The sequence below is a fragment of the Hyla sarda genome, chromosome 3 (genome assembly GCF_029499605.1).
Source record: "Hyla sarda isolate aHylSar1 chromosome 3, aHylSar1.hap1, whole genome shotgun sequence".
Classification (NCBI taxonomy): domain Eukaryota; kingdom Metazoa; phylum Chordata; class Amphibia; order Anura; family Hylidae; genus Hyla; species Hyla sarda.
The window spans coordinates 89,784,887-89,798,649 of NC_079191.1; the positions used below are offsets into that span (position 1 = coordinate 89,784,887).

Here is a 13,763-nt window from a genome sequence, read left to right on the forward strand (position 1 = left end):
GATACACACAGTACAGAAGAGCACAAACTGAAACTGCTATCTGTATTACATGTCAAAGCTTTAAAGATATATTTTTTTTTTCACTTGACTATGCTGCAGTGGCTGTAAAGTTAGTGTAGTTAATAATATAGTGTCTGTACCTTTGATTCATGGTGATATTTTGAATGGATGCAGCTCATTTGTGTTTCAATGGGTGGGGTAGCTGATATGTGGGAGGGTGGAAAGTGACCTCACACTTAGAAACAAGGAACTATGGGATTTGTAGTTTGATAGAATAACTCCAACAGGAAATTGCCAGTTTGCAAAAAGATAGCCTCAGCTTTATGGTAATCTCACAACATTTATCCATTTAGCCCCAAGACAAGCACAGATCCTTCCTAAGCATTACTGTCTGGTAGGTAAGTACTAAAATCACCTCATGGTGGGTATCCGCCTTTAACTCTATAGGGGTAATTTAACAAAACCTGTGCAGAAGAAAAGTGAAGCAGTTGCCCATAGAAACCGATCAGATAATTTCTTTGATTTTTTTAAAAGGTCAGTGAAAGATAAAATAAGCAATCTGATGCTTGGGAAATGGTGCCACTTTTTCTCTGCACGGATTTTGATACATTCCTCCCCATATCTTTATAGAGAATATGAAATTAATTTGTACTGAATTGTAAACTTTTTTTCATACAATTAAGGGTAAAATAATATTAAAGAACAAATATCTGTTTTAATTAATATGTAACAAAAGGCCTACAAATATACTATGTATCAACTACACTTACTAAAGGAAGTCAGTCATCAGTTTCACCTGCACTAACCTGTCGGTACAGACAGGTAGTGCAGGTGACACTGATGACAACCATACTTGCCTGATCCCTTTCCATGCTCCCACTTCTCTCCTCTGTATCTTCCGGGGCTGACATGGAGCATGGGCGGAGCTTCCTGACATCACCGCTGCTGCCTCTCTGCTTGGTCCCGTTGCAGTGGTGATGTCAGGAAGCTTCGCCCATGCTCCAAGTCAGCCCCAGAAAGGAAGATACGTAGAGGTTATGCGAGAACATGTGGACACAGTAAACATGTTCCTGGAAGCCAAAACAAAACACCAATAGGGAATTGACCCGTTAAGGACCAAGCATTTTTCTGTTTTTGCACTTTCGTTTTTCCTCCTTACCTTTTTAAAATTATAACCCTTTTAATTTTGCACCTAAAAATCCATATGATGGCTTATTTTTTTGCGCCACCAATTCTACTTTGTAATGACATCAGTCATTTTACCCAAAAATCTATGGCAAAAAAAAAAAAAACAATCATTGTGTGACAAAATTGAAGAAAAAAATGCAATTTTGTAACTTTTGGGGGCTTCCGTTTCTACACAGTAAATTTTCCGGTAAAAATAACACCTTATATTTAATCTGTAGGTCCATACAATTAAAATGATACCCTACTTATATAGGTTTGATTTTGTCATACTTCTGTAAAAAATCATAACTACATGCATAAAAATGAATACATTTAAAATTGTCATCTTCTGACCCCTATAACTTTTTTAATTTTTCTGCATAGGGGGCGGTATGAGGGCTCTTTTTTTGCACCGTGTTTTGAAGTTTTTATCAGTACCATTTTTGTTTTGATCAGACTTTTTGATTGCTTTTCATTAATTTTTTTTATGGTATGAAAAGTGACCAAAAATATGCTATTTTGGACTTTGGAATTTTTTTTGCGCGTACGCCATTGACCATGCTGTTTAATTAACAATATATTTTTATAAATCAGACACTTAGGCACATGGTGATACCACATATGTTTATTTTTATTTACATAGTTTTTTTTTTTTTTTTTAAATGGGTGATTGGTGATTCAGACTTTTATTAGCAAAGGGGTTAAGTTATGTTTATTAACTTTTTTTTTTTTTTTGCAATGTTATAGCCCCATAGGAGACTATAACATGCAGTACATTGATTCAACAATACACTGATCAATGCCATTGCATTGCATTGATCAGTGTTATCGGCGGTCGATTGCTCAAGCCTGGATTTAAGGCTTGAAGCAATCAATCACTGATAGGACGTGCAGGAGGCAGATAAGGCACTCTCCTGATGCGTCCTAGCTGATCAGGACATTGCGTTCTCATCACAATGGTCCCGATCAGCCCGACTGAGCTGCCGGGAAGCTTTCACTTTAGACACGACGATCAACTTTGATCGCTGCGTGTAAAGATTTTATGCCGGACATCTGCCTGAACGGCGATGTCCGGTATTAGCTACAGGTCCTGGCTGCTGATAGCAGCCGGGACTGTGCAGGTATGATGCGAGCTCAGCTCCTGAGCTTGCTTCATAACCCTGCTGTGCCGCAGCGTCATTTATAAACAACATTTTGAGGCAAGGGGTTAAAGGGGTATTCCAGGAAAAAAACTTTTTTTTATATATCAACTTGTGATGTCGGGGTGCGATGTGAGGTGTAGGGGCAGATGTGTTGCCCAGGGATAAATGGTGTTAACTCCTCAGTGTTTGTGACGCCAGGCCGTGGTTTGCCTATGTAACCACCCGAAGGTAGAACCTAGGTTAGGCAGGGCAAATAATAGGGATCAATTGATCACTATTACAGGCAGCATTAGGCCTGTAACATATCAGCCAACTTGGCGTTGGTGGGCGGGCTCAGGTATGTCCTTCATATAAGGTATACTGGCTAATGTCTCAATTTTAACATCAGTTTTGAGGGGTAGCCAATGTCATGTATTATTATATTATTCTAATTGTTACACATCCACACCATTTATCTGGAATAGGATGCCATTGTATTATTGTATTATTCTAATTGTTACACATCCACACCGTTTATCTGGAGTAGGATGCCATTGTGGCACTTATATTCCGCTGCAGGCATCCCCCATTGTATGCATTTTTATGCTGAGGATCGCCCCTAGCAACAGACCACAAGGGCAGGATCTGCTCCCCCAGCATAAATGTACAATGGCATTTGGGGTTGAGCACCTCCTGCCATTTGAGACCACTTCTTTGTTGTTGTTCAGCTCGACCAGGATCCCAGAGAGGTGACCAGAAACACAGCTGACCTTGCAGCTTGCTGGGACTTGCAGTGACTTGACAGACTTTAGTGCAGCCACGCTGACTATAATAGACTTGACTGAAGATAGTGACAGCAGACAAAGATGACTTGACTTACTAACTTGTGGCTGCAATTTAGGTTTGAGGCCTCCAGATGTGCTGGACACTGGCTCTGAGATGTCTTGACTGGACTTGACCTCAGGATCTAAGAGCATGTAAGAGAGAGATTGTAGTAGCTCCCCCTCTTGTAAAGGGGGGCTGAGCAAGGAGCCCTTAGGCCAACTGTGGATCACTTGGTCACTTGGTGCTCTCTGGGTAACGAACATATGACTTAAACATGTGATAACATTATGTGACTAACAATCACGTGACCCACTTCAAAGGTCCTTTGCACTTAATATACAACCTATACACATTATGGGGGAACACTGCAGGAGAGCCCTCTGGACGTACAGGGACTTAACCCGACAGACTGTAGGAACATATCCCTTACTGGGACATCACAAACTGGCTCCAGAAAGTTAAACAGATTTGTAAATTACTTCTATTAAAAAATCTTAATCCTTACAGTAGTTATCAGCTGCTGAAGTTTAATTGTTCTTTTCTTTCTGACAACAGTGCTCTCTGGTGACACCTCTGCCTGTCTCAGGAACTGTCTGAAGCATTAGAGGTTTGCTATGGGGATTTTCTCCTACTTTGGACAGTTCCTGAGACAAGCAGAGGTGTCAGCAGAGAGCACTTTGTCAGACAGAAAATAACAACTCAACTTCAGCAGCTGATAACTACTGGAAAGATTAATATTTTTTAATCCCTTAAAGACACAGGGTTTTTCCGTTTTTGCATTTTTGTTTTTTCCTCATCCCCTTCTAAAAATCATAACGCTTTCAATTTTGCACATAAAATTCCATATGATGGCTTATTTCTTGCGTCACCAATTCTACTTTGCAGTGACATTAGTAATTTTAGCCAAAAACCCACGGCGAAACAGAAAAAAAATTCATTGTGCAACAAAATTGAAGAAAAAATTTCATTTTGTAACTTTTGGGGGTTTCCGTTTCTACACAGTTCATTTTTCGGTACAAAATAACACCTTATCATTATTCTGTAGGTCCATATACGGTTACAATGATTCCCTACTTATATAGGTTGGGTATTGTCGTACTTCGGAAAAAAATCATAACTACATGCAGGAAAATTTATATGTAAAAAATTCTCATCTTCTAACCCCTATAACTTTTTCTGTGTACAGGCCGGTATGAGGGCTCATTTTTTGCGCCGTGCTCTGAAGTTTTTATCGGTACCATTTTTGTATTGATTTAACTTTTTGATCACTTTTTATTCATTTTTTCATGATATAAAAAGTGACCAAAAATACACTATTTTGGAGTTTGGAATTTTTTTGCGTGCACGCCATTGACCGTGCGATTTAATTAACAATATATTCATTTCCGCACGTGGCGATACCACGTATATTTATTTTTATTTACACAGTTTTTTTTATGGGAAAAGGGGGGTGATTCAAACTTTTATTAGGGAAGGGGTTGAATGACCTTTGTCCATAGGGACCTATAACACTGCACACACTGATCTCCTATGCTGATCCCTGCAAAGCCATAGCTTTGCAGGGATCAGTCAGATAGGGGTTCGATTGCTCAAGCCTGTAGCTCAGGCTTGGAGCAATCAATCGACGATCGGACGCCGCAGAGTCAGATAAGGAGACCTCCGCCTGCGTCCCAGCTGATCGGAACATCGCGATTTTATCGCGTCTGAAGGGTTAACAGCGCACGGCACAACGATCGATGCCGCGCGCTGTTAGCCCAGGGTCCCGGCTATGATTAGCAGCTGGGACCGACCCGGTGTGATGCGGGGTCATGGCGTGACCCCGTTTTAAATACCGGGCGTAGGGTGTACAGTTACGCCCTACGTCCTTAAGGAGTTAATAGAAATAATTTACAAATCTGTTTAACCTTCTGGAGCCAGTTGATTCCTGTTTTTTTCCTGGAATACTCCTGAAATCCTCTGACATACATGAGTAGCTCCCAGACTTTTATAACATTAAAATTTTAAAAGAGATAATGGGGCCGGCACTGAGTACTTTACAAGTGGCACCTGGTGAAAGGCAGGTACGTCCGGGCTATTACAGCTATACATACAGTAGTTCCCGCGCACAGTGTGCAGATTCCATATACTTCATATGCAAAAGAAGGAATAAACCATGACACTCGCTTATTGTAAATAGTTCCAACACTTTATTCCTCAAGGATCGACATTGACATCGGGAGGGACAGCAGAGTTACCTCTGCTGTCCCTCCCTATGTCAGTGTCAATCCTTGTAAAATAAAGTGTTGGAACTATTTACAGTAAGCGAGTGCCGTGGTTTATTCCTTCTTTTGTATATGGACTTGTATTATATTCCCCTGTCTCTGCCTGAACCATTGCTTGGGAGAAGGAAAGTTGGTGTCACAGGTCCCCAAAGAAAGGCAAGGGTGTATGGTTTTCAATGGAAGGACACGCCCTGCCATTGACAACCATACACCCTTGCCTTTCTTTGCAGTGGCATCGTGAAAGAGAAACCTGGACTGCTATAAACTAGAACCCTTTCATCCAATAACCAATCCAGGTTCTGTTTGGGATTGGAGCATGATTGGGGAGTATGGAGGCCTCCTGATGAACACTTCAATCTTGCCTTTGCTATGGAGTGGCACACTGCTCCAGCTGCTGGTGTGATCATTTGAGGAGCCACAGCATATTATAGTCAACTTAGCAAGGCAGGCCAGGAGGCGGCGCGGGGGTGTCAACAGATGGAGGCACACTATGTGTCCAGTCACTGGCGGATCCGCAGAGTAAAATACACTGCGGATCTGTTACATGTGACCCTACCCATATAAAAATCCTTATCCTTCCAGTACTTATCAGCTGCTGTATACTACAGAGGAAGTTGTAAAGTTCTTTTCTGTCTTACCACATTGCTCTCTGCTGACTAGTGTTGAGTGCAAATTTTTACCGCAAATATTGTCACTTCGCGATATTTGGAATATAGCACTACATATTGGTAATGACAAATATGAAGTGTACTGTGTAAAAAAGGTTATAATCCCTCCCTGCTTCCAGCTTGTGGTCCAAACAAGGCTCCAATATTATTTACTGTGTGAGTCGGTGTGGAGAGTGAATATTTTGTATATGTGAATATGCAAATATTCGTGAATATTGCCACTTCCAGAGGACACTGATCCCTCCCTTCATTTAGGTAAAAGATGTAATCGTGCATGCGCACTATACAAATTTCATTACGATTTTCGCATGGAGAAAAAAGTGAACGAACATAGAGAATATGCAAATTTCACGAACATAGGGCAAATATTCGTCCATATATTTGTGAAATATTGCAAATTCGTATATGGCCCCGGCCGCTCATCACTACTGCTGACACCACTGTCCATGTCAGGAACTTTCCAGAGCAGGAGAGGTTTGCTATGGGGATTTTCTCCTGCTCTCGACAGTTCCTGACATGGACAGAGCTGTCAGCAGAGAGCACTGTGGTCAGACAGAAAAGAACTGTACAACTTCTTCAGGAGCATACAACAGCTGATAAGTACTCGGATTAAGATTACCTTTCTGCCCCCAGTTGATTGTCCCCTTTAAGGACACAGCCAATTTTCATTTTTGGAATTTTGTTTTTACCTCCTTGTTTTTAACCTCTTGTGGACCCTGTGTCCTATCGGGTCGTTTCCAGCATCTAACGGTAACCGGGGCCCATGGCTAATACTGGACATCACCACGTCCGAGTCCCAGACCGCAAATCACCTCCCTGGTGTCCTGTGTTCTCAGTCCCGGGGTGTGTGCCTCTGCCTCCTAAGATGCATGTGCGCCAGAGCTCTGTGATTTAAAGGGCCAGTATGCCCTAATTAGTGTCATCATCTGCACCCTGTCTATAAGTAACTGTTCATTCCCTCTGCTGGATCTTTGTTGCCCTTGTGCCTGAGAGAAAGCTACTGTGTCCCTGTGTTCATGGTTATCCGTGTTCCTGATCCTTGTTCCGTGACCTGACCCTGCTGTTTTGTCGCCTGCCATGACCTTCAGATATCCTGACCTCATCTTGTCCTTATCCTTGTCCTTATCCTCTGTACCAGGCTTCACCCAGCAACCTGTGTGGACGAGTCGTGCTAGGGGTAGCGACCTGGGTGTCGGCTGCCGCAGCAAGACCATCCTGTTTTGCGGTGGGATCTGGTGAAAACCAACAGCCCCTTAGACTCCTCTCCCTGGCACAGCTCATGTCATCATCCACACAGGCCCAGAGGATCCACCACCTGTCGTGACTGTTACACCTATTCTGAGGATAGGGGATAAGTTATATACTGCTGCAGATCTACTTTTTATTAATTTTCTTATTTGATATGATGGGACCAAAATCTGCAAATCTGCAGTTTTGACATTAGTTTTTTCTTGTTTTTTTTTTTTACTATGTTTTACTATTTACTATGCAGGATCATAAACATTTTATTTTAATAGTTTGGACAATTACACAAGTGGTGATACATAATATACATATAAAATGGGGGAAAAAAGGATGATTTAATTTTTTGTTAGGGAAAAGGCTTTCTATAATTTTAAAACCATAGACTTGCCCCCTCCCATAGACTTGCATTGAGGGAGCGTGGCTGTGATGTCACGAGGAGCGTGGCCGACCCCAGCAGCGCGAAAACAGTGTTCAGAATATTAAGTTCCAAATGCTGGCCAGTGGCGTACCCCTTTAATAATTCAGACCCTGTGATTGTCATTGATCACAACATCTAAAGGGGAGCCCCGAAATACCCCTTTAATAACAAAAAGTGATGACATATCCCCACCTCTTTAACCATGCAAACTATTTTTTTGTTGTAATCTCCTATAAAATCATATGTCCTCTAAATAAATATCATGGTGCATAGTTTATATCTCTTGTCTCTCTCAGTGAGAGAACAGTAATATGTTACTGATAATGGTGCTTGCATTTGTAAATGTGTCAGTTTTCTCATTGCTTCAGCAGAAAGTAACAGATGAGCATTGACAGAGTTTTGCTTGGCTTCGACTGTCTTCTTGTATTATAGTTACGATTACCCTCACAGAACACAATGTACTATCTCGATCTATTCCTCTCTGATACAAATGGCTATTTCTGCCAACCCTCTATTGGCTGCTTCATGATATATTGCTGGGGATAATGCATTTTTTTTCATTTGCAGGGGATCTGCTGTAGATAATACAAAGACTTTATAAATCAAAGCAATGGTAAAATTTAGAGCCAGTCATCTGGCATGTTTTATCACTGCCAGATTAACTAACACAGGCCCTCTAGAAACCTGCAGCAAACTCCAAATGTGCAAGACAAAGTCAGAATAAATATTAAGTATATAATCCCTAAGGCACCCCCCAAAAAGAAAAGAAAGTTAGTTATATATACATATAGATATCATTTAACATTCTTGACGATCGAATATTAGCCCCATGCAGTGATGAAAAATTATCTCCATACTGCTACTGAATAAAGCACACTATATAAAGAGCGATTACCAGTGATACCACAACTAAATGCCTGAAGGTAGGCCCTCCCTTTAGTAGGTAGATTGTTCCATTAGGTAGGAAGACACAGTCGGTAGGTGTCCACAGCAGGTAGATAGGTCACCCCCAGGAGATAGGTAGTTTCCCTTCTAAGGTAGGTACAGTACCCCCCTCCCAATTTAGTAGATAGGTTCTCAAGTAGGTATGCAGATGCTCCTGTCTCCTGATGTCCCCTTCTCCTGAGCCAGGCACGGGATAATAAATACACCAATGCCAAGTTATGGTAAACTGTCTCTACTAAGGCAGGAGTAGATGTTACAATCCTCACAGCACAGATTAGAGTAGAGGAGATGCTGAGTAACCCTTTGGAGCCCTGCAGACTTGCTGGGACTTGTTGCAGGCTTGGGACTTTAGACTAAATGCTGAGGCCTCCCACGCTGACTAGGGTTCTGATAGTGTTCAATTAACGTTACATCGCCAGTGTATGAACTATCTCTGTGTCGCCCGTTGACTTACCGGGTATTATGCTCACAATTAGGAATTTCCAACTCCTCCATGGTGGGGGACAGTTGCAGAATGTCGCTTTCTTGAAGATTTACTTTAGGCTTTCCTTGAATCCCCTCACACTCCTGCTGTTCTTCTCCACACTGCAGCTCACACTGAGCTCTGCACTCCACACACTCTCTAGACTGGATAACTCCTCCCCCCTACACTATATATGGTCTAGCTAGGTGGCCTCCCATTGGGCAACGAGGGTCACATGGGTACTCTGCATCATGCCTCCTTATAGAGATCCTGTACATTTATTAAAGATACAGTGCAATACAATATAAATTAACAGACAAAGATCATAAATATTAAAGCATTACCTGAGAAACAGGGCCTAGCGCAGGCACTTGAAGCAATGTTTACCTAATAGGAGGCAATCTGGTACTGGGATACCACAACTATAATGAGAGTTCGTGATGCCACACTCCAAGGATGAGCGTTTTCCAGTGCCAAGCACCTGGTAAAGAAATCCTCAAATGCCAGGTTAAGGGAAACCACTTGTAAACTTTACTTCAGGAATTGCAGCAGGATAATAGAAACAGAACTGTTCAGGTTTAGTGCAATTTTGCTGAAGGATGCTATAGGGAACCACAGTTGCTGTAATGGCATTCTGAGACTTTTAGTCCTGTTTAACTTAATTGTGACTTAGACTTGTCTGAACTTGACTTGGACAGACATTACATGCTAGCCTTGACTTTACCAGACTGGAATAACTTGACTGAATTAGCTTGACTTGTCTTGGGAATAAGTAGGAAAGGCAGACTTCAGAGAAAGAGGGTGACCACCGCCGACAGAGTCTTTCACACACTGGGTTCCTAGTTTTGTTTTTGCCGCCAGGGTGGACTTGTACAGACAGGAGTGGTTGGGGGATCTTCGCTCACTTTATCCTTTGGTTGCTATGGGGCTTAACAGCTCTTTGGCACTTGTTCCCAAGCTGGCTTGAACTTGACTGACAACCTGGAGAAGAAAGACATGGAACCTATCGCCTTTAGAGGTATGGGGCAGGTATACAACAATGATCCTTCACAAAGCTCTGACTGGACTCTACTAACTCACTCCACCCCATCTAGACAGACCCAGGGGAGCAGGGCAGGTGGCCCTAATTGGCCAAAGTGCTCATGTGATTCCTCATGTATACTCATACACAGATACAGTTAACTCTTTCATGACAGAAAAAAAAAGTATATTTTACGATAGAGAATACATTCAGAATAAACTACAAAATACCTGACATTTAAACCTAGGGCTGTGGGCCAGAGCAGACAAAACAAAGTAGCATCCACCAAACAGGACAGGTGGACGAGAGTGACATCACAGTGAAGAGAGCACAATTTTTCATAACATCATCTCGGGACACTCCTGCTTCTTGTAGGCAGAAGACATGAAGCGGCCTGTGGCCTACAAGTGTATAGGACATGGCAAGGAGCCAATGACTCTTGCCTACTTTGACAAATGAGAGAATCAGTCAGATGGGCATAAACTTAACTCAAATAATGGGAGTGACTTTCAGGTGATGGGTGGGACTAGTGAAGGAGTGTGAAAGTTTTACATTGAGGGGGTGTATGCCTATACACACCCCCTGACTGTGTAATCCCGCCAATCACCTGATAAACCTGACAAACTATAAACCCTAAAATCTCAGGAGTGGGAGGGAAAATCAAGATACTGTGAAAAGGTGTGTGTTCAGGGCATCCCAACCTATTTACTGATAATGCTATCTCATATTATTGGGTTGGCCACGGGTCCTCTTTAACCCCTTAAGGACCTGGCCAGTTTTGTTTTTGCGTGTTTGTTTTTTCTTCCTCGCCTTCTAAAATCCATAACTCTTTTATATTTTCATCCACAGATCCATCTGAGGGCCTGTTTCTTGTAGGACCAATTGCACTTTGTAATGACATCACTCATTTTACAATAAAATATATGGCGAACCCAAAAAATTATTATTAGTGTGAGGAAATTTAAATGAAAACTGCAATTTTGCTAATTTTGGAGGGTTTCGTTTTCACGTTGTACACTTTACCATAAAATGAAATGCTTTCTTTCTTCTGTGAGTCAATACTATTAAAATGATACCCATGTTTACATAGTTTTCTTTTATTGTACTGATTTCCAATTCAAAATTAAAAAAAAAAAAAAAATTACAAAATAAATATGCTTAAAATATTTTGAACACCTCTAACTTTATTAATTTTATCAACAATCTTCTGCTCTGTTCTGCTGGAAGGCAGGAGAGCGGAGGAGGCAGGTGAGGAGACCTTCATCCGTTATATTGGCTTATCTGATCCCTGCGGCCATGCCGCGAGCGACCAGATCAGTCATTACAATCGGCGCACTACCGCAGAAGTCGTGATCTGTATTGATCACAACATCTGAGGAGTCAATGGCGAACATCAGCACGATTGCTAATGTCAGCCATTACCGGCGGTGCTCGTGTCATGGGACGGCAGGTCCAGGCTGCTATCAGCTGCCAGGACATGCCGTGCATTATGCGAGAACCGCTCCGGTGCTCGCATCATGTACAGGATGTAAATGTATGTCCTGGTGCATGAAGTACCAGCGCATCAGGATGTACATTTACATCCATTGTCCTTAAAGGGGTACTCCACTGAAAAGCTCTTTTTTTTTTTTTTTTTTATCAACCGGTACCAGAAAGTTAAACAGATTTGTAAATTACTTCTATTTATCAGCTGCTATGTGCTCCACAGGAAGTTCTTTTCTTTATGAATTTCATTTCTGTCTGACCACAGTGCTCTCTGCTGACACATCTATCCATTTTATGAACTGTCCAGAGCAGGATAGGTCTGCTATGGGGATTCACTCCTACTCTGGACAGTTCCTAAAATGGGTGTCAGCAGAGAGCACCGTGGTCAGACAAAAGGAAATAACTTCCTGTGGAGCATACAGCAGCAGATAAGTACTGGAAGGATTCTATTTTTAAATAGAAGTAATTTACAAATCTTTTAACTTTCTGGCAGTTAAGTAAATTTTTTTTTTTTCAAGCTGAGTGACTCTTTAAGGTTAAGATGATAAGATATGATCAGTTTTATGCATGGTAATAGAGAATAATAGCGTAATAGGTAATAGAGAATAATAAGTATATCAATCTGTGCATTAGATGCATTTTGTCTGTTATTTTATTGAACATTCAATAAAACAATAACCATTCTATTTCCTTTCTTCAGTTTTACAGATGCTTTGTTGCCCTTCTACATTGCAGTAATGTACCCCAAAGCACCAGTACTAAATTTTCCTCAAAATCTACTAAGATCTGCTTGGCTTCACGTAAACTTCCAGATAACATTACAATCAACGCTTCTTCATGCAGACATCCTACCTCAGAAGAGGAGAAGACTCCAAGCAAAGACACAGGAACAAAGCAGACGACCCAACGAGAGACCAACTATCAAATGTGTACATTTCAGCACAGCCCAGCTGTGACTCTTGTAGTTCAATATACAGAATGATGTTCATCTTTCATGGGAAGGCCAGGAGGACACTGAGCAGAGAATGCTGTCTGCAACAAGGTTTCCAGCCATAAAGACCTTATACGGTGTTTGAAATGTGTTAGGCTATGTTCACACATAAAATTTTGATCATTATTTTTAGCCAAAAATAGAATCTCTTCTCTGTTTTGGACTCAATCCTGGTTTTAGCTAAAGTTACTGACCAAAAGTATGTGTAAACCGAGCCTTAAAGTGGTACTTCACTGGCCAGCATTCGGAAGTAGATGTTCCGAACGCTGTTTTCACGCTGCTGGAGTTGGCCACGCCCCTCATGACATCACAGCCACGCCCTATCATGCCCCATCAATGCAAGTCTATGGGAGGGGGCGTGACAGCCGTCACGCCCCCTCCCATAGACTTGCATTGAGGGGGCTTGGCCGTGATGTCATGAGGGGCGTGGCCGACCCCCGCAGCATGAAGGCAGCGCTCGGAACATTTACTTCCGAATGCTGGCCAGTGGAGTACCTGGGGCCTGGATTTATAGAGGCAGAGTATCTCTTGTATTTACTGCATGATTTAGTTTTGAAGCAAACTTACAGTTAAGCTCATAGACCAGTGTTTTCCAACCAGCGTGCGTCCAGCTGTTGTAAAACTAAAACTCCCAGCTGGAGGGACCCTGGTTGGGAAACACTAATGACTAAAGATGAGTGAACTTTTCCAAAGCTCGGTTCTACAGGTTCTACAGCAAAAAGTTTTGGTTCTGGCCAAACTAGTACAGTATGAACCTGTACTCTACCAATAGTCCAAACATGTGTGTCTAATACTGTCTTAGAGCCCTAAAAGCCATTTGTAGCAATGATAGGTCAACTGGGAGTGTATCCATGAACTTCTGAGCTGTTTTGAAATTAATTTCAAAGTTACAGTTACTGTACATTTATGGCTAAGGGTAAAGGGATGGTACCTTGTAGTAACTAACAAGTTTAATACAAACACAGCTACTGGCATATTTTTTTATGCTTTTTTAAAATGAAAGTCCAAAAAATATTTTTTGGGGGAGGCAGATGCTTGCCAGTGTTGACGGTAAATGCATACATAGATATCGGAAGAAGCAATAGCTTTTTTCAAGTGTCCCAAAAATTACCCCTTTTTGGGAGGAGCAACAGAGTTTGTGCTTGGAAAGTGA

General features: G+C 41.7%; 1 protein-coding gene across 1 annotated transcript in view; it reads left to right on the plus strand.

The window, feature by feature from the left end:
• LOC130361499 (opsin-3-like) overlaps positions 1 to 12,880 on the plus strand; it is a 338,004-nt gene extending 325,124 nt beyond the window's left edge. Inside the window, exon 5 of the mRNA XM_056564551.1 lies at positions 12,320 to 12,880. Within this exon, the coding sequence (XP_056420526.1) occupies positions 12,320 to 12,601 (282 nt within the window). The 3' untranslated portion in view covers positions 12,602 to 12,880. The remainder of the gene's footprint in view (positions 1 to 12,319) is intronic.
• Positions 12,881 to 13,763: the final 883 nt, after the last annotated feature.